At 44.2% G+C, this 21,527-nt stretch overlaps 1 protein-coding gene across 2 annotated transcripts in view; it reads left to right on the top strand.

Annotated features, from left to right (window-relative positions):
- Positions 1 to 21,527, top strand: part of CPT1A (carnitine palmitoyltransferase 1A) — a 117,416-nt gene that overhangs the window by 67,969 nt on the left and 27,920 nt on the right. Inside the window, exons 8-13 of one of the 2 annotated variants that reach the window (XM_075325300.1) lie at positions 1,543 to 1,650; positions 4,192 to 4,276; positions 11,086 to 11,281; positions 14,743 to 14,931; positions 17,053 to 17,158; positions 17,742 to 17,858. In XM_075325300.1, coding sequence (XP_075181415.1) covers positions 1,543 to 1,650; positions 4,192 to 4,276; positions 11,086 to 11,281; positions 14,743 to 14,931; positions 17,053 to 17,158; positions 17,742 to 17,858 — 801 coding nt within the window. Of the gene's footprint in view, positions 1 to 1,542; positions 1,651 to 3,532; positions 3,621 to 4,191; positions 4,277 to 11,085; positions 11,282 to 14,742; positions 14,932 to 17,052; positions 17,159 to 17,741; positions 17,859 to 21,527 lie in introns of both variants that reach the window. The other variant, XM_075325299.1, reaches the window with a different exon arrangement.

Genomic DNA, 21,527 nt, shown 5'->3' with positions numbered 1-21,527 from the left:
CCTTGCGACTAGTCCCTGGCTTCATTAGCATATAAAGAATCTTCAGAAATACTTTTTTATAAAGATCCCTTTATCTATGTACTATATGCAGGGACGGTTAGGCAAGGATTATCAATATGCACCCAGAACTGCTTATGTTCTGCGTGCATAGGGGACCTGTCAGGTTCCCTTTAACCCCTTAACGACCGTGGGCCGTAAAATTACGTCCTTGTGGTCATAACGTTACTGCCCGCGGTCTGCCGGCAGCATCATGCTGCGATCGGCACACATCTCTGCTGATTTTCACAGCAGAGATATGTGCCTGCTAGGCACGAGCAGAATCGTTATCTGCTCGTGCCGTTTAACCCCTTATATGGCGCTGTCAATATGTGACAGCGCCATTATAAGCGCGATCGCGGTAAAGTTTTACTTACCGCCCGATACCGGAAGTCACGTGACGCGATCACTTGACTTCCGATAGTTGTCATGGTAGGACAGGGTCATGTGATGACTCCTGTACTACACCTGACTTGCTTTCACTTTCGCTGTGCCAGCGGCACAGCAAAAGAGAAAGAGAGCGTATCTGCTGTTTACAGCCTTGTAGCTGTGATCAGCAGATACTGCAGAGCGAACGGATTGCTGATCGCAATAGCCCCCTAGGGGGAGTAGTAAAATAAAAAAAAGTTACAAAAAAAGTTTTAAAAAATTAAAAAAAAACGAAAAAACCTAAAAGTTCAAATCACCCCCCATTCGCCCCATTGAAAATTAAAGGGTTAAAAAAATATACACACATTTGGTATCGCCTCGTTCAGAAACGCCCGATCTATCAAAATATAAAATCAATTAATCTGATCAGTATGCGGCTTAGCGGCAAAAAAATTCCAAACGCCAAAACGACGTTTTTTTGTTGCCACAACATTTGCGCAAAATGCAATAAGAGGCGATCAAAACGTAGCATCTGCGCAAAAATGGTACCGTTAAAAACATCAGCTCGAGACGCAAAAAATAAGCCGTTACTGAGCCATAGATCCAGAAAAATGAGAACGCTACGGGTCACGGAATATGGCATAAAACGTGCGCCACTTTTTTCAGACAAACTTCCGATTTTTTTTAACCTTTTATATAAAAATAAACCTATACATGTTTGGTGTCTACGAACTCGAACTGACCTGAGGCATCACACCCACACATTAGTTTTACCATATAGTGAACACAGTGAATAAAATATCTCAAAAACCATAGTGCTATTGCACTTTTTTTGCAATTTTTCTGCATTTGGATTTTTTTTGCCGTTTTCCAGTACACTATATGGTAAAACTGATGGTTTCATTTAAAAGTACAGCTCGTTCCGCAAAAAATGAGCCCTCACATGACCATATTGACTGAAAAATAAAAAAGTTCCGTCTCTCAGAAAAAGAATGGCGAAAAAAAAACCAGAAAGCGAAAAATCGGCTGGTCGTGAAGGGGTTAAGGATCATTTATGTAATTCAGTGGTAAATTCTACATGGGTCATTAATCTTTACAATGAAAACGGATTAATGTCATGTTTTCTTATCCACCCAGGATTACCTATACGTGTTGCCAACCACAATTCAAGCTGCCAGAGCCGGCAATGCCATCCACTCGCTTCTGCTCTACCGGAGAAAACTGGACAGGGAGGAAATTAAACCGGTAAGAAAATCTCCCCATATTACGGTCTTCAGCTAAGCAGTTATTGAGGAGCTGGCACTCTGTTATGTCCCTTATACCAGTAGTCTCCAGCTGCTGCAGAGCTAATATCACAGGCTGCATGCGCTGACTTCGCTGCCTCCAATAGCGCCAACAATCACAGCTGTGCGCCACAGTACAGAGTACATAGATGATGCGTAAAAGATACATGGACTCATACATAGATTTTCCTTTTTATCTTTGCATCCATGTGTCTGTAAATTTATGGAGTTTAAATATGAGATGATTCTACACCAGGTGCTTTAAAGACGTCCTATGTACACAAGATTTTTTTTTATTTACTGTATAATAACCTTCTCAGTTGGTCACCATATGTGGCCTATAATTTGGGACCTTCTTTCACTTTACAGACACAGGATTTTCCACAAGGGGTCCACTGAAAGCATGGGATTCCAGAGTGTCATGTGTTTAACTGCATTAAAGAGTTAATCCATCTCCAAGATCCTATCCCAATATGTAGTAGGTGTAGTAATAATAATAATAGCAAATACCTTCAATTAGAAATGTAGTATAGTTCTCCTGTTGTGCCATGTCTCTTACCTCATGTGCAGGGAATTGTAGCTTAGGTATCCATGGTTGCGACCTCAAAAAACTGTCACTATATGAGTGGACGTAATCATGGATCTCTCAGCTGCAATGTCCTTCACATGAGGTAAGAGACATGGCTACATCAGAACTATACTACATATTGGAGGTATTTGCTAGTATTATTACACCTACTACATATTGGGATAGGATCTTGGAGATGGCAATAACCCTTTAACTTAGGGATGAGAATATCTATTCACCAGATTTGGCAAATTATATATCGTCCATGGAATATAGAATGGTATTACTACTGCTGAAATTCAATGTCAAACGTGTTAAATTGGATACACTCCGTGCCGTCTGTAGGCCGGAATTGATTTGTACCTGTAATAATTATATTTATCTAAACCTGGAGAACTTATGTACAGATTACTGCCTCTTACTGACAATGAATTGGTAAAATCTATTTTCTTCCAGTCCTTAAAGAGAACCTGTCACGTCCCAAATGATATTAATTTGCAGATATGGATTTAATCTGCAGGTAAATAGCACTCAAAAGCCGTGCAGCCGCCATACTGAGAGTCTGGCTACCAGAAGGAAATTAACTTTATTCCTCCCGGCAGCCTCTTCTTTCACTTGTAGGAATGCAAATTCAGCCCCGATACTGACTGACAGCTGGCTCTGTACTGATGCTCTTCACTGCTGGCTGTCAGTCATGAGTGTGGTTACACCCGCTGCTTACTGTGTACTTAACAGGTAGGAGGCTCAACACGTTATGAACATATCAAACATGTGGTATGTCCATGGTAGGTGTCTCCAAAAGCCGTAGTGGCTACAGCGAACCACAAAGTAGAGCAAAAATGTCAGCACATCCAATTCAAGATGGATGAAAAAAAGTCTGGTTCCTGCCTGTTTTTTAAACATGTTTGTGTAACAAAATCGTTTTTTCATCTATATTGGATGTGCCGAAATGTTTCCTCTACTTTCTATGTACTTAACGGGGACTAAAGCCATGCTGGCCGCACCTCTATGACTGAAATCCAGGGGCTCCTGGGAGGAATAAAGTTTATTTTCTCCCAGTAGCCATGTTTTCATTGTTGCGATCGGGCAGCTTTGGAGCGTTATTAACCTGCAAACTACCAGCATTTAGGGACGTGCCGGGTTACTTTTAATAATAAAAAAAAACAAAAAAAACTAAAGTCTGTTCCTTATTGAATGTTATCCCTTTGTATAATATTGTGTGTTTTACGCTTGTATTTATCACCCATTCGGCACACCATTTGGTTATGTGGTATAGATTCTGCTGATGGGATCCACAGTTCCATTATGCTCATCTCAGTGGGAAAGAATGTTTAATACTTCCCGTATACCCGGAGAAGAGACAGGTAAGAGCTGCCCGCCGCCGTTGTCCCAGTCCTTGCATCTATCAAATATTAGCTGTGAGACTTCCCGGTTGTGTTGGCTTTGATGACTACAAGATTTGTTTCCTAAAACAACAGATTTGTTTTAAAAAAATATATATATATATGGTTTCATAAATGTGACCCAAAGAACCCCGCAATACTTTGGTTGGAATCCATGGGAGATGACATCTGCTTGGTGTATTGCACCAGATTGAATTATTAATGTTGGCGTTGCATAATTCATGGCGCGGTGCTATATACACTGGTTCCTGCCACGTTCCCCCATCTACCCGAACTTACAAACAATTACACAAATAAAAAAAATGTGAGTTTCACAGTTAATATTTCATTAGATGCCTTATTAATGTCTCCTCACCTAGAACACTGCTTGGCAATTCCTCTCCTATATTTTGGTATTTTCATCCTAGGTTCATCTGGGTCCTCTCTTTCGTTTTGTATTACGTGTATGTGAATTTTACTTTGCCTGTTCTGGTATTATTAATTTTTTTTCCATTCCGTTCATTTGTTTTCACCCCTTTATGTTTCCTTTCAGCTTATGATTAATAATACCATTCCAATGTGCTCCTACCAGTATGAACGAATGTTCAATAGTAGCCGTATACCGGGCGTTGAGACAGGTACAGCCTCGGTCCTGTCTTCCATGTTGTTAGTCATCACAATTCTAGTGCATGTGCAGCACTATTTAACACAAGCACGTGGCAATTTAGTTTTGGCAACTGTTACACAAGACAAAGTAAGAGCTGAAATCTACAAAGGAATGGACCATTTATAAACAGATAATAGATCCTTGACTACTCAAATGTAGCGCCATTCTAGAAATTTGCTTCCCTTAACAGGATGGGGAAATACAATGATCAGGGATTTACCGGTCACCAATCCTATGATGTCTTCTCTGGCCCTGTCTAGAAATGATACCATCTCAAGTTGAAGGTGCCCCAAGGCTACATTTGAGATTTTTCTTAAAGGGAATCTGTCAGAACGATCCAACCCAGCAAACCGTTTATAAGGTTGTGTCGCGCTTCAAAGGATAATGTCATCCACACTTTTACGGATTGGAAAATTGCTGTTTTATGTTGTATACAAATGGGCTCAAGTGCTCTAGGTGTGTCAAAGCACTTTTCAAGTCTCTACTTCACTGGCTTTAATCCCCACCTTCCTCTGTTGTGAAGTCAAACCAGTGAGCTGTCAATCAAGCAGAGGAAGGTGGGGCTGGGTAGGGAATACAGCCATCGGCTATGGAAGTGCTCTCATCATACCCAAAACACTTAAGTCATATTTGCATATGAATTAAACATTTTTCAGGAACAGTTTTCATCAGTAAAGATGTGAATAACTTGTGTTTCAGAGAGTAACATGACCATGTAAACCAGTGGCGAGGATCCTTTTTTCTTCCATTTGCCATTTTTAGATCAGTCACAGGTTGTACAATGTCATCAACTTAAAAATTATCCTGCTATATTTGATCAAACGATTAACTCACCCCTAATGTGATAGCTGGAACTGCTTGTTTTCGGTGAGGGTGTAATGTTAGGTGCTACGGATGATGTTGCTACTTGCAATTGTTTTTCCAAGTTTGCATTGGTCTGAAGCGCAGTTGACTCTGCACTAAGTTTTATATCGAACTGATTGTAGCAGTAAGTTGATCCAAACACAGATGGATATTACTCTAATGTGAGAAATTCATCTTGCATAGAAAAAACTGGGCTGTTGCATATACATCAAATAGGAGACTCTGGGGCTGTAGTATATACATCACATAGGAGACACTGCGTTTGGCGTATATACATCACAGAGGAGTCACTGGGGCTGTAGCATATATATCACATAGGAGACAAGGGCTGAAGCATATGCATCACATGGGAGATACTGGGGCCGGAGCATCCATATTATACACTAGAAGGTGGCCCGATTCTACGCATCGGGTATTCTAGAATTTACGTATTGTGTAGTTCATGTATGATTTTTGTTATAGAGATATATATATATAATATATATATATATATATATATATATATATATATATATATATATATAATCTCTATATATGTTGTTGTGTGTAGTTACCAAGTGTTTGTGTAGGGGCTGTACATGCTCTGGGTGTTGTCTGGGTGTGGCGGGAGGAGAGAGCGGTGTTGTATGTGTGTTGCGTTGTTTGTGGAGCGATGTGTGTCTGTCGCGTTGTGTGTGTGTGTGTGTGTGTGTGTTGCGCGGTTTGTGTGGGTGTGGTGTGTTTTGGGGGGAGGTATGTTTTGTGCAATGTGTGTGTTGTGCGGTATGTGCGTATATTTATGTATGCCGCGGTGTTTGTGTGTTGGGTGTTGTGTGTGTGCAGCGTTGTCTGTGTGTGTGGGTGTCTGTGTATGGCGGTGTTTGTGGTTCCCTGTGTGTGTGGGTGTGTTGGGGGGAGGTGTGCACCTCCCATCGTGCTCCATCCCCCATGCTGCGCATTCCCCATCGTGCTCCATCCCCCATGCTGCGCACCCCCCATCGTGCTCCATCCCCCATGCTGCGCACTCCCCATCGTGCTACATCCCCCATGCTGCGCATCCCCCATCGTGCTACATCCCCCATCGTTCTACATCCCCCATGCTGTGCACTCCCCATCGTGCTACATCCCCCATGCTGCTCACCCGCCATCGTGCTCCATCCGCCATGCTGCGCACTCCCCATCGTGCTACATCCGCCATGCTGCGCACTCCCCATCGTGCTACATCCCCCATGCTGCGCACTCCCCATCGTGCTACATCCCCCATGCTGCGCACTCCCCATCGTGCTACATCCCCCATGCTGCGCACTCCCCATCGTGCTACATCCCCCATGCTGCGCACTCCCCATCGTGCTACATCCCCCATGCTGCGCACTCCCCATCGTGCTACATCCCCCATGCTGCGCACTCCCCATCGTGCTACATCCCCCATGCTGCGCACTCCCCATCGTGCTACATCCCCCATGCTGCGCACTCCCCATCGTGCTACATCCCCCATGCTGCGCACTCCCCATCGTGCTACATCCCCCATGCTGCGCACTCCCCATCGTGCTACATCCCCCATGCTGCGCACCCCCCATCGTGCTACATCCCCCATCGTGCTACATCCCCCATGCTGCGCACTCCCCATCGTGCTACATCCCCCATGCTGCGCACCCGCCATCGTGCGCCATCCGCCATGCTGCGCACTCCCCATCGTGCTACATCCCCCATGCTGCGCACTCCCCATCGTGCTACATCCCCATGCTGCGCACCTCCCCATCGTGCTACATCCCCCATGCTGCGCACTCCCCATCGTGCTACATCCCCCATGCTGCGCACTCCCCATCGTGCTACATCCCCCATGCTGCGCACTCCCCATCGTGCTACATCCCCCATGCTGCGCACTCCCCATCGTGCTACATCCCCCATGCTGCGCACTCCCCATCGTGCTACATCCCCCATGCTGCGCACTCACCATCGTGCTACATCTCCCATGCTGCGCACCCCCCATCGTGCTCCAACCCCCATGCTGCGCACCCCCCATCGTGCTACATCCCCCATGCTGCGCACTCCCCATCGTGCTACATCCCCCATGCTGCGCACTCCCCATCGTGCTACATCCCCCATGCTGCGCACCCGCCATCGTGCTCCATCCGCCATGCTGCGCACTCCCCATCGTGCTACATCCCCCATGCTGCGCACTACCCATCGTGCTACATCCCCATGCTGCGCACCTCCCCATCGTGCTACATCTCCCATGCTGCGCACTCCCCATCGTGCTACATCCCCCATGCTGCGCACTCCCCATCGTGCTACATCCCCCATGCTGCGCAACCCCTATCGTGCTACATCCCTCATCGTGCTACATCCCCCATGCTGCGCACTCCCCATCGTGCTACATCCCCCATGCTGCGCACCCGCCATCGTGCTCCATCCGTCATGCTGCGCACTCCCCATCGTGCTACATCCCCATGCTGCGCACCTCCCCATCGTGCTACATCCCCCATGCTGCGCACTCCCCATCGTGCTACATCCCCCATGCTGCGCACTCCCCATCGTGCTACATCCCCCATGCTGCGCAACCCCCATCGTGCGACATCCCCCATGCTATAATAGTTCTCCTATTATACTCAGAGAGGAGTATAATAGGAGGACTGTAATAGGAGGAGTAGTCCTGGGGAGAGAGGAGAATAATGCCGGCTCTCTGCACATGTGTACCGGGAGCCGGTGTACACTGGTAACTATGATACACATCGGGTAACTAAGGGACCTTAGTTACCCGATGTGTATAATGGTTACCAGCGTTCACGGGCTCCGTCAAGATCCCAGCATCGCAAGGTTATGTCTGGCGCTGCTGGGATCGTGACGGAGCCGGTGTAGAAGCAAGCGATATCCCAGGATGTTGTGAGTGTGTGGATGTGATGTGTGAGGTGTGTGTGAGAGTGAGTGTGATCTGATGTGTGTGTGTGTGTGTGTACTCACCTGGGAGTCGGAGCTCCGTGTCAGTTGGGCCAGAGCGAGCGTGCATTGCGTGAGGGGGGCGGGGCCTGCAGAGAGCCGGGGCGAGAGGCCAATCCGTGTGGGGGGGCGGGGCCATGGCGAGCCCAGCGGCCAATCAGCTTTGTGTCACCGTAAGGACACAATTTTGGAGCATGACAGACAGACAGACAGAATAAGGCAATTATATATATAGATTGGCGACACTGGGGCCAGAGCTTCCAGATTACACGTAGGAGACACTGCGACTGCTGCCTGGAAAAGGATTGGAGGCAGAGTGCGCTAACTCTTCCCACAAAGAACGTCCTGGTGCTGGCATTCACCAGTATCGGGTCGTAATGCTTTGTTGCATGCGCCATAGTGTTCAGTAGTGAACCCTGCATGTCCATCCTCACAATGTAAGGAGAAATTAAAGGTCCAGTGGCCAGCAAAACCAGGGCTACATGCCCCGGCACTGAGGTCCTTGGGAATCTGCCCAGGGGAAGGAGAAAATGACTTCTCAGGTTAACCACCCTTGGCCTAGTGGCAAAGTAAGTCCAGCCCTAATAGATTTCTACTGTTGCTTTTGTTTTTGTACACAGGTCAGGGTTTACAGAAACTCTTTATTGGGTCATCAGGGTCTTGTTTGTAAATGGTTCACTCTGAATGCAGACTTACACTGGTATGGTGGTAAATGAATTACTAAGTTATTATTATAGATGCCACCAAAAGCTTTTACCTGAGATTTGTCAGCACTTTATTGCTTATCTAAGCTATTGCAGTCAGTTCATGCCGATCACCTTTTGCATGCCTTGTCTTGCATGTTCACTAACATTGTTGGTTTTCCTCACATCATCTTTTAATTCACCTAACAATGCCAATGTTGTGTAAATGAATGGCTTGCTGATTTGTAATCTATTCTGTGGGGATGGGTAATATCTTTATATTACGTGTTAATCAAAATGTATGTTTAAAGAGGACCGGTCACTTGCACCGAAACATTTAATTAAATTCCCTGCGCTCCATTGATTTTGATGCTCTTTTCCGTTTTGCATTGCATTGCTCCATTGGAGAGAGATTCACATTTGCTGCTTTTGAAGAAAAAAATGTGAAATCTCCGCTTGCAGTTCAATTGGGCATCTCTTCAAAGTCTTCTCGGGGGGAACGTATGGCTTCACCCCTAACTCCCAGATGCTGCCAACTACAGGTCAGCAACTGATTTAGCAGTCTGAGATGTGCCGGGACGTGATTGGGAGGGAGGGGTAAAAGCACACACCCCAGAGAAGGCTCAGACGTGTCGCCCAGTTGGATTAGGAGCAGAGATTTCACATACTGTGCTGTGCACCAAAAGCTTCAAATGTGAATATCTCGGAAATGGAGTGACGCAGCACAAAACAAAAAGGAGCTGCAGAATCAGAGGAGCTTGGGGATTGTTACAAGGAATTTAACTAATTTCTTTAGCAAGTAATCTGTCATCTTTAACATGTTTTTATACACTATATAAAGTTTTATTCAGCATTTGTGGAAAAAAAGTTCAAATTCTTAATGATCTTAATGGGGTTAGTTTATATTAATATATTGTGGTCATAAATGCTCACAACGCTTATTGTTAAGTGGCTTTTAATGATCCACCTATGATGCCCAAGCAATGATGCAGCTGTACATTTATTATGTAGTGAAGTATAGGATTAGTCCTATTTTCAGGGATTATCCATGCTTACTATGTTGATGACCTCTTCTCTTGCAACTGAGCTCCTATTCACTTCAGTGGGAACTGAGCTGCTATAGATGTTGTACCTCACTGATAAGATAGTGATGATCTATCTTCAGGTTAGGTCATCGATATCAGAAGTCTGGAAACCCCCTTTAATACGGTCGTACATATGAAGCCTGCCCAAAACATAGTCCGAGTCTAAAGCTGGCCATTCACATTAGCTGTTTCTTAGTCAATCTGATGATTTCATCTAGACTAGGTGACCACATGATGTGTATGGGATCTTCTGACTCCCCATAATTGGCCAATGTTGGGGAATATGAGGATTGGACAGTTGGATTTCTTCTGCCTGATCCTTTTGTTCTCAGTAGAGATAGAGCCCCCTTTTCCAACTGAGACCCTATGATGCTTACCCACTCATGCCCTATATAAATGGCTGGAGGCACCCTACCGCTATCTTATAATAATGTCCTTGTAAAATACATGTTATGCTTGCTTAGATGACTTTCTGTTTTCTGTGATGAATGCACACTGGGCCAGGTATGTTTTCGATTTTTTTCATTTAACTGACAGAATAAAAATGGGTCTGACCCATGTTCTCCCAAAGGTGATAATATGGAGAACCATCTGTATATGGTATATACAACATGAAGGTGACTCCATCAATAAGGCACCAGGCTGAGAGCTTTTTGTCTTTAATTGCAAATAAAACTATTGCATTATGGAAGTTTATCATGAAGTGGATACTGTGAAAAAGGGATATAGGGAAAAAAAATGGGCACCCCATAGGAAATAATAAATATAATCAGTCTGGGCACCCATTGGGGTGCCAGAATATGCCACGTAAAACAAAAGGGCCCGGATTTTATTACCCCTTCCAAGACATTTTTTGACTCAATTTCCAATCCCCTTTTTGCATACCGTTTAGTGATTTTTATATGTGTTTTTGCCACCCAGTAGTAATGAGGCCATCATGGGCTGATCACCCCACGTTTTGCCTTCAAAACCCAAATATCTAGTGCCTGAATTATAATTTCACAATAAACTCCCTTTATACATGGGCCTATTTGTGAAGAGCCTTCAAGAAAGTAAATACAAACCTCCAAAAAAAGATTTCAAACCATAAAAGAAATGTAACCGAGGTTCCTGTTTAATTTGTCCTTGGCTATCAATGCACCAGCCAGTTTGAGTTTGTTCCTTTACTTCCGTGTGTGTTTAGGTCGAATGTTATAGTTGTATTTATTGTAATAAGCTTCTAACCATTTCAGACACAATTCAACATGTAAGGGACAGCAAACACATTGTTGTCTACCATAAGGGCCGGTACTTCAAAGTGTGGTTGTATCATGATGGAAGGTTATTGAAACCAAGAGAGATTGAACAGCAGATGCAGCGAATTATTGATGACAAGTCTGAGCCCCAGGCTGGAGAGGAACATCTGGCCGCACTAACTGCAGGAGACAGGTATGAAACAATTTCCTTTCTGTATAGACCTAGACTGTAAAAATAAGGCATTACATGGTTACCACCTAAGAATGTCTCTTCAGCCTCTAAAGGAGTATTCTCAACTTGTGTCTTGAGCAGGACACAGCTCTCCAGTCTTTCACTTCCTTGTTGCTTTGGGGCAGGCACTCATTCTTGAATGACCGTTCTGGTTCAGTAGCTTTGTCCTACTGATTAGCTTTGTCCTGCTACTATGATGCAGTAAAGCTGGGTTTACACACTGCAACATCGCAAAGGACATCGCTGTAACGTCACCGGTTTTGTGACGTAACAGCGACCTCCCTAAGTCTCTGGTGAGTCGCTGGTGAGCTTTCAAACAGGCAAACCTGGCCAACAACGCAACAGCGATCCGGACCTGCAGAGCGACCTAGCTGGTTGTTGGGGACGTTGATAAGCAGCTTTTTGAAAGGGAAGTTGCTAACAAAGTCGCTGCAAAGTCTTTCACACACTGAAACTTTGTAGCGATCATGCTGCACAGCGGGAAACAAAGGACCTAGGAATGGTCCTGAACGATTTGTAGCGATCAGCAACTTCACAGCAGGGGCCAGGTCGCTGATGTGTTTCACACACTGCAACATCGCAAACGACATCGCTATTGCGTCCCAAAACTGGTGACGTTACAGCGATGTCGTTTGAGATGTTGCCGTGTGTAAACCCAGCTTAAGGGTGGGTCAGTGTTTGTTCTGAAGTCCACCTTGTTACCACTATATCTCCATATAGAGATAACTGGGCCTTTAAACAAGCACATTTCTTTGGGAAGTGAGAGTAGTGATAGGAGAACTCAGGAGCAGTGAGAACTTACAAGGGGGGGTGAAAGGCTAACTGATGTATCGATCAATGCATGAACCGCAGGACAAAAAGGATGCGTGCCAAAAAGGTTGTAGAAAATTATTTTATTTATATATATAAATAAAATACATATAATAATGTATAAAGAAAAAATGGAAGGCAAAGTAACCAACAAATGCAAAAACCCATATCCAGACAGTCAATTTCCGTTTATGCATAACCACTGTATGAAGCGGTATTGGGGGTCAGAGTGGAATGATGGAACAAATTATACACAAATATACCAAGCGCACATGGTACTATATAATAATATTGACTCTGTCTGGATATGGGTTTTTGCATTTGCTACTTTGCCTTCCAGTTTTAATTTATCCATTATTATATGTATTTAATATGTAAATAAAATAATTTTCTACAACCTTTTTGGCACACATAAGTCTTGTCCTCCTGTTCAAACATGTCATTTTGGATTACTTGTGCACACCCATTGTGTCATCGTATGTACCCCTGTGACATATTCTGTTTATTATTCTTGGTTTATTTAATCTTAGACATCAATGGGCCATAGAAAGGTGGCTGGGATCTTAGGAGTTTACTCAGTCATATAACTAATTTGCATACTCAACCAGCCCTTTGGTGGTTGATCACCTAATATACACTATGTAAGATAAAAGCTCTCATAGCAGGATAATGAGGACAGATAGAAAACATCATTTGCAATGTAGCTTATTTTCATGCTGTCTAGCAGCTATACTAATTTCATAACATGAAAATACACCATTAAGTATAATGGCTCTTTAGTGTGACATTTGAAGTGTACAAGCTTTCAGTTGAAGGCCAGCCAGTTGTAAAGATGCCAAATTCTCTTGGCATTAATGAATCGGTGGGGTTTGGGATACAAGATCATGTTTTTCATTGACCCAGATCCAGACTGTTGCTTAGCAGTTCAATAGAATAATCATGTACAAAAGGAGCACACAGAATGCACAAAGTTATCATTCGCAGAAGCTTCACTTTTTGAGCCATGATCCATACAATTAAGTGATTGATACTGAGCAGAATATGCTGTAAAATTAACCTAGTTGGAGAAACCATACTGAGCCACCCAGAGGGACAGATATTCTTACTGTGGAAATGTCTTTTACATTGAGCAGCAAAACTGCAAATACACTATTATGGCAATAGAGATGAGTGTGCACAATAGTCTCCTCTTTGAATGATATATTCCATCTACTTGAGTGTCTCTTGCACGGTAAAGGATAGTAATCGAGATCAGCAAATGTTTTGAAATCTGAATTTGCAGCTTTGCCATATTTCTCTAAATACTTGATTTGTGGTTAATTGATTCACCGCAATTTGAAAGCACTGCAAAGCTTCCAGTTACCCTGAAATACATGGATACAGACCTAGGAGACCACAGTGTTACACAACACCGTTCAAGCTCTTTACTGGCAATACAGCTATACTAATATCAAATCGCCCCCAATATATCGGACTATGCATAAATGGATGGAAACTGGTGGTAACATATTTAAAAGAAAAAGAAAAAAAAACACAGCAAAAAGAGGAATATAATTTCCTCCAAAAATGTAGCAATTACTCACAGCGACAAGAGGGCAGCAGCTTAACACCTGGCCAGGCTAAAGGATCTAATGCACTGACAGGATGCAGCAAAGCCCTCCAATAAAGACAAAGGCATCACATGTGCAAAACACTAATTAAGCAACCACTCACAAACTACCAATGCATGGAGGTGGTGATTGCTTGGTGATCAAATTGCACATAAAATAGACTTGTATGGGGTGCTGTTCACACATGTAGGTGCACAGTGTCTGGCTAGCAGCCTATTAGTTACGCCAATACTATTACACTAGGTGGGCTGTCCAGCACTATATAAGTGCACTATACAGGAATGGAGACCCCAGAATGGAGTATTTTGTGTGCAATTTTATCACCACCTCCATGCATTAGTAGTTTGTGAGTGATTGGTTCATTAGTGTTTTGCACCTGTGATGCCTCCATCTTTATTGGGGTGCTGAGCTGCATCCTGACAGTGCATTAGATCTTTTGGCCTGGGCAGGTTATAGCTGCTGCCCTCTTCTTCCTGTGAGTAATACCTAATGGTAACCAATAACTTGTTATTCACACCCTAATCTTCACTGCTGTGCTGTTACAATATCTATACAGTTTGGTCAAGATTTTATGATTTTCTATCCCTATTTCTATAGCTAAGCTGTCACATTCTCTCACTATTCAGATTCACCATAAATCTGCTGCTGCATTTCCACCCTCTGCTTTTATACAGGCTATAATAATTTCTCCTGATTGGCTGTGCTATACCATGTGATGTGATGGTAGCAAAGAAATAGTTGGAAAATCCACACAGCTGAGCCTTTTCTGGCTGAGAAATCTTTTGCAATGTGTAAATTGGCGGCTGCCATCTCTGGCAACTTTGTGAAAGCGAAACGCAAATTGTTTGTATTTGCCAAGGACAGAAAATTCATAAAAATGTAGCACAAACATCAAGTTGCATCATATCGATTCACTCTACTCTAAATAGTAGTTCTGAATTAGTCTTTGTGTATTGATCGGGCAACATCCCAATAATAACTCATATTCTTTGTGCCATGCAGGGTGCCATGGGCCACAGCTCGTAAGGATTACTTTGGAAATGGAAAGAACAAGCAAAGTCTGGATGCAGTTGAGAAGGCCGCTTTCTTTGTAACTCTAGATGAGACTGAGCAAGGATACAACAAAGCAGACCCAGTCACTTCCCTTGACAAATATGCCAAGTCTCTCTTGCATGGAAAATGCTATGATAGGTATTCTGATGATGTTGGATATTTTTTTTATTTTGTTATGGTTTTTTTTTTTACACTGCTAACTTTATAGGTTAATGATTAATCCTGTAATAATATGCACATATGAATACTTGGCTACATCTAAAATTTGGGCAAAGAAGCACTGAATGATGATTTGGAGGGTCGGCCGCATAATCAGAAGGTTCTTAATACACAAAGTGATAAATTAAGGATTATGGCTCTTTACTACCCAGATAATGACCAAGGGAGTTCCTCAACTTTGTTGCAGAATAATTTTCTGGGACAGTTTGTGGAAGACCCAACGAGATTATGCTCTCATGGATCTGGTTATTTCTAACAATACAGAGCTTGTCAGAAATGTAATTGCTTGTGAAAATTTGTTACAAGGGACCACAATATTCATTTTATTTTACTTGAAATGTTAAAAAAAAAAAATAAATAACAAAAAAATTAAAAAACATTCTCTAGTGGTGTCGGCAAAAACACTTAATTTATAAAAGGCAAATCTTTCCAGCTTGAAGGCTGCCCTTCATCTCATTGACTGATATGGGAGCACTTTAGGTCTATATTATAAGTTACCAGTGTAGATGACAAAAATTAGGCACATACCCCTATAGTTAGAAAGGCCAGTAAAAAGGGCATTTATAATATACTAGCTGTAGTACCTGGCGTTGCCTGGGATAGTAACTCTCTCTCTCTCTCTCTCTCTCTCTCTCTCTCTCCCTCTCTCCCAGCCTCTCTTTCCCTGTCTGTGTCTCTCTCTCTCTCTCTCTCTCCCAGCCTCTCTTTCCCTGTCTGTGTCTCTCTCTCTCTCTCTCCCAGCCTCTCTTTCCCTGTCTGTGTCTCTCTCTCTCTCTCTCTCTCTCTCTCCCAGCCTCTCTTTCCCTGTCTGTGTCTCTCTCTCTCTCTCTCCCAGCCTCTCTTTCCCTGTCTGTGTCTCTCTCTCTCCCAGCCTCTCTTTCCCTGTCTGTGTCTCTCTCTCTCTCTCCCAGCCTCTCTTTCCCTGTCTGTGTCTCTCTCTCTCTCTCTCTCTCCCAGCCTCTCTTTCCCTGTCTGTGTCTCTCTCTCTCTCTCTCTCTCTCCCAGCCTCTCTTTCCCTGTCTGTGTCTCTCTCTCTCTCTCTCTCTCTCTCTCTCTCCCAGCCTCTCTTTCCCTGTCTGTGTCTCTCTCTCTCTCTCTCTCTCTCTCTCTCCCAGCCTCTCTTTCCCTGTCTGTGTCTCTCTCTCTCTCTCTCCCAGCCTCTCTTTCCCTGTCTGTGTCTCTCTCTCTCTCTCTCTCTCTCTCTCTCCCAGCCTCTCTTTCCCTGTCTGTGTCTCTCTCTCTCTCTCTCTCTCTCTCCCAGCCTCTCTTTCCCTGTCTGTGTCTCTCTCTCTCTCTCTCTCTCTCTCTCCCAGCCTCTCTTTCCCTGTCTGTGTCTCTCTCTCTCTCTCTCTCCCAGCCTCTCTTTCCCTGTCTGTGTGTGTGTCTCTCTCTCTCTCTCCCAGCCTCTCTTTCCCTGTCTGTCTCTTTCCCTGTCTGTCTCTTTTTTTGTTGGCCGGCGGAGGCTGGATACACACTGTGCATGATCCGGAGTCCTCAGCACTTCCGGTCATGTGCTGCACTGTACATCACTGAAGCCAGGAAGTTTATACCTGGCATGAGTTTAGTGCGCATGATCAGAAGCCTCGGGTACTCCAGATCATGCGCAGAGCGCATCCATCCTCCGCCAGCCACCGTGAACAGTGAGGTATGTGCAGCGGCACTGCGCATTCATTAACATGTTAGTACACCCACAGGGACGTGCCACCATGCTATGTGGCCCGACTAGCTAAGTGAACAAACCCCCTCAGGACTAGTCCCTGCGCTCATTAGCATATATAATATACGATCATTAGAAATACTTTTTTTTTTTTTTTTTTTTTAAAGATCTGTTTTCATTCATATGCTACTAGATATAGGGACTGTTAGGCAGGGATCACTAATATGCATCCAGAACTGCTGGTGGCTCTGGGTGCATATTGGACCTGACAGGTTACCTATAAGGTTGATCAATTAATCTCTCAAAACAACTTCTTTTACTAGTAAGCGGGTATGGCGCAGATTATTCTCCATATAATAATGGCAATATGTAATATGTTCTAGGTGGTTTGACAAAACAATAAGCTTTGTTGTCTTCAAGAATGGGAAGACGGGCATGAACTGTGAGCATTCCTGGGCCGATGCCCCGATTGTGGGCCATCTGTGGGAAGTAAGTTGTGGTTATAAATCTATTATTATTATTATTATTATTATTATTATTATGTTCTACTCTTATGTTCTATGTTCTAATATTATGTTCTATTATTATTATTATGTTCTATAAAATCTAGAGGAGTATGAAGATAAATTCTAGTTTCTTATATTCAAATTGCCTCTTCAGGGAGGAAGGAGACGAGCTCTAGCGCCACCTATTGGAAGCAGCAATCCTAAAAGTCAAAAGTGGCCCTTTTAAAGAGCCTTTTTCATATGACCTAGGATTTAGTTTATTATAGTAATTCTAATCCAATAAAATAATGAAAAATGCTCTGTTTATAAAAAGTTGTGAATCTGGTGAAATAGTTCAGTCTTCACTAAATGCTCCTGCCGCATATGTAACGCCTTTTATTCTCTTTCCGTCAATTTTATTTTACCAGATAATCTAGAAAATATCAGAAAACCGTTTAAATCTTACTTTACAGACTTCCTTTTTCTTTCCAATTTCAACTGAGTGTTTTCATATAAATTCTTTAATATCTTTCTAATCGTCTTGCCCTTACTACTAATATAAATACTTGGCTTCTTATCATCTGCAGTATGTCATGGCAACTGATAAATTTGATCTTGGGTATGAAGATAATGGTCATTGTAAGGGAGATGTCAATCCTAGCATTCCTCCTCCAAGCAGACTGCAATGGGAAATCCCAGAAGAGGTAAGCGAGACTGCAAATAATTCATGGTATCATATCTTCAAATAATGAGATGTCTTGTTTATGGCGTCCATGAGGCTATCACAGATTGATCAGAGTCATAAGTTACCAGGAAAATGTCCTGTCTTTTTCCACCTACTTATACATTATACTTGCTAGTTCTTTTGGAATATCCAAGTGGTTCCCTGGATGAAGGGAAATCTCTTTGGCTCCTGGATGGGTTAGCAGGTCTCCAGTGACCTCTATAAACCTTCTGCGAGGTCAAACTGATAAAACGTTTTCTTTTCTGCCTCACCAGTTTTTGCTGCACCATGAGACTCAGCCCTGACATCCAGATGCACATTCATGAGGTGGAAATAGAGCATGGATGGATAGTGGCTTGTTTCTGATTTTTGTACCTTCTACTGTGAACATAGGTCCTACCCCTCCTTCCTACTCTCTACATCCTGTCTTTGTAAACAGATCACTAGGATGCAACAGCACAGAAAGGGATGATGCAGTGGTAACTTAAACAACAGATATTTATTTTACTCAAACAGAAAGTCGAGACCTTAAGTATACAGTAAGGGAATGGCACCGGTGATGACAATAAAACAGATTATATGACAGAAAGGAATTTGGTAATACGGGTGACTATGATGCCCTAAGGAGACTATCCCTGCATAGTGCGAACCGTATATTTACAGTACAGTGGAACCTTGGTTAAGAAGAACAATCCGTTCTGGGAGTGTGCTTGTTAACCAAGTTACTCGTTCAGCAAAGCAAGATTTCCCATAGGAAATCATTGCAATGCAGACAATTCGTTCCACAACTTAAATGTCCCATCCTGGTCCCCTATTGTGTCATTCCACACACGCACACATACAAACACACACAAACTCGCACAAACACACGCACATATTATGTTCACCTTACCTTCTGTTCCATCGCAGGTCTCCTGGGACTTGCTGTTCTCCGGTACGGGCTGTGTATCGGGTTACCATAACGACGAGGGAGGAACTTCCTCTGCCAGAGCACTGACATCAAAGGCAGGAGCCGCTTGCCTCTGATTGGCCAGCGCGCTACCTTTGACTAGCGGTGACAGAGGAAGTTCCTGCTTCGTCGCTATGGTTGCCGATGCACAGCCTGGAGTGGAGCAGCGAACTACAGGACCCAGGAGGCCGGCGATGGAACTGAAGGTACACATATTATGCTCACCTTCCCTTCCGTTCCATCAGCCGGCCTCCTGGGTCTTGTAGTTCGCTGCAAGGACGTCGCAATGAGCCGGCGGACTACAAGAACCATGATGTTGGCGGTGGAACGGAAGGTAAGGTGAGCATAATACTGTATGTGCGTGCGTGTTTGTGCGTGCTTGTGCTTGCTTCTGTGTGTTTGTGTGGACTGCAAGTGTGAGTCAAAGAGAGCACGGTGGATGTACGGAAGTGGAAGTGTGTGCGGTGAGGATTTTGGTCGTACAGCAAAGCTTTCTCGTAAACAGAGTTACAAATTTACAGAAAGCTTTGTTTGTTAAGCGAAATTCTCGTTAAGTTGGTTGCTCGTTAAGCGAGGTTCCACTGTATATTATTATGCAGTTCGATTACACCAATTTTTCAGTGCTAGAAATTAGAACACTACTATCAGCTCACTATTATTCTACTATTACAACTCCGAGTATTAAAGCAATTTTACTAACAAGCTATTATTTAAGTACCTCTATTAAAGATGCCTCAAACCTAATGGTTTAGCTAAAGCACGTTACAGTCTGTCATGCGTTCGCCACTATCCTCGCTCCGTCACCACTTTAACTCCAGTTAGCGTCTCACAAGCCCTAACAGGGATTAACAACACTTCACACTAGACGGCAAGTCCTACTTTACAAGTAGCTTCTCAAGTTTGGTATAGTAGCTGCCTTTTCTGTCTGAAGCATAGTCCCAGTCCCGTCTTCGTACCATAATACTGGTCAAGAAGCAACGGCTCACAAATGGGTATTCAGTACTCAATTTTCTTTAGTATTCTGTATTCCTGTTGAATCAGGTCACTGTGTTTCCTTTTGGATCAGGTCACGGTGTTTCCTTTTGGATCGGGTCACGGTGTTTCCTTTTGGATCAGGTCACGATGTTTCCTTTTGGATCGGGTCACGGTGTTTCCTTTTGGATCGGGTCACGGTGTTTCCTTTTGGATCGGGCCACGGTGTTTCCTTTTGGATCGGGTCACGGTGTTTCCTTTTGGATCGGGTCACGGTGTTTCCTTTTGGATCGGGTCACGGTGTTTCCTTTCGGATCGGGTCACGGTGTTTCCTTTCGGATCGGGTCACGGTGTTTCCTTTCGGATCGTGTCACGGTGTTTCCTTTTGGATCGGGTCACGGTGTTTCCTTTTGGATCGGGCCACGGTGTTTCCTTTTGGATCGGGTCACGGTGTTTCCTTTTGGATCAGGTCACGGTGTTTCCTTTTGGATCGGGTCACGGTGTTTCCTTTTGGATCGGGTCACGGTGTTTCCTTTTGGATCGGGTCACGGTGTTTCCTTTTGGATCGGGTCACGGTGTTTCCTTTTGGATCGGGTCACGGTGTTTCCTTTTGGATCGGGTCACGGTGTTTCCTTTTGGATCGGGTCACGGTGTTTCCTTTTGGATCGGGTCACGGAGTTTCCTTTTGGATCGGGTCACGGAGTTTCCTTTTGGATCGGGTCACGGTGTTTCCTTTTGGATCGGGTCACGGTGTTTCCTTTTGGATCGGGTCACGGTGTTTCCTTTTGGATCGGGTCACGGTGTTTCCTTTTGGATCGGGTCACGGTGTTTCCTTTTGGATCGGGTCACGGTGTTTCCTTTTGGATCGGGTCACGGTGTTTCCTTTTGGATCGGGTCACGGTGTTTCCTTTTGGATCGGGTCACGGTGTTTCCTTTTGGATCGGGTCACGGTGTTTCCTTTTGGATCGGGTCACGGTGTTTCCTTTTGGATCGGGTCACGGAGTTTCCTTTTGGATCGGGTCACGGTGTTTCCTTTTGGATCGGGTCACGGTGTTTCCTTTTGGATCGGGTCACGGTGTTTCCTTTTGGATCGGGTCACGGTGTTTCCTTTTGGATCGGGTCACGGTGTTTCCTTTTGGATCGGGTCACGGTGTTTCCTTTTGGATCGGGTCACGGTGTTTCCTTTTGGATCGGGTCACGGTGTTTCCTTTTGGATCGGGTCACGGTGTTTCCTTTTGGATCGGGTCACGGTGTTTCCTTTTGGATCGGGTCACGGTGTTTCCTTTTGGATCGGGTCACGGTGTTTCCTTTTGGATCGGGTCACGGTGTCTCCTTTTGGATCGGGTCACGGTGTCTCCTTTTGGATCGGGTCACGGTGTCTCCTTTTGGATCGGGTAACGGTGTCTTCTTTTGGATCGGGTCACGGTGTCTTCTTTTGGATCGGGTCACGGTGTCCCCTTTTGGATCGGGTCACGGTGGTTTCTTTTGGATTGGGTCATGATGTTCCTCTTCGCTCACAGCACCTCTCCTTCTGTCTGCTCTGGTGTAACTTAGGCCTTTCCTAGTATCTGACCGCCACTGGTCCCTTCTATAGCAATGTTGACTGTAAACCTGCTTCCGGTAACAAGTTCTTGGTACCAACTCTGCCCTTCTCAACGAGGCCTTAAGCAACTGCGCCACAACGGTCACATGACCCGACGTCTTCTCTCTTCTCTACAATGGGGGAAC

This window comes from Anomaloglossus baeobatrachus, chromosome 10 (assembly GCF_048569485.1).
Source record: "Anomaloglossus baeobatrachus isolate aAnoBae1 chromosome 10, aAnoBae1.hap1, whole genome shotgun sequence".
Taxonomy (NCBI): Eukaryota; Metazoa; Chordata; class Amphibia; order Anura; family Aromobatidae; genus Anomaloglossus; species Anomaloglossus baeobatrachus.
The sequence above is the reverse complement of the archived record's forward strand: the minus strand, read 5'-3'. Positions and strand labels throughout refer to the sequence as shown.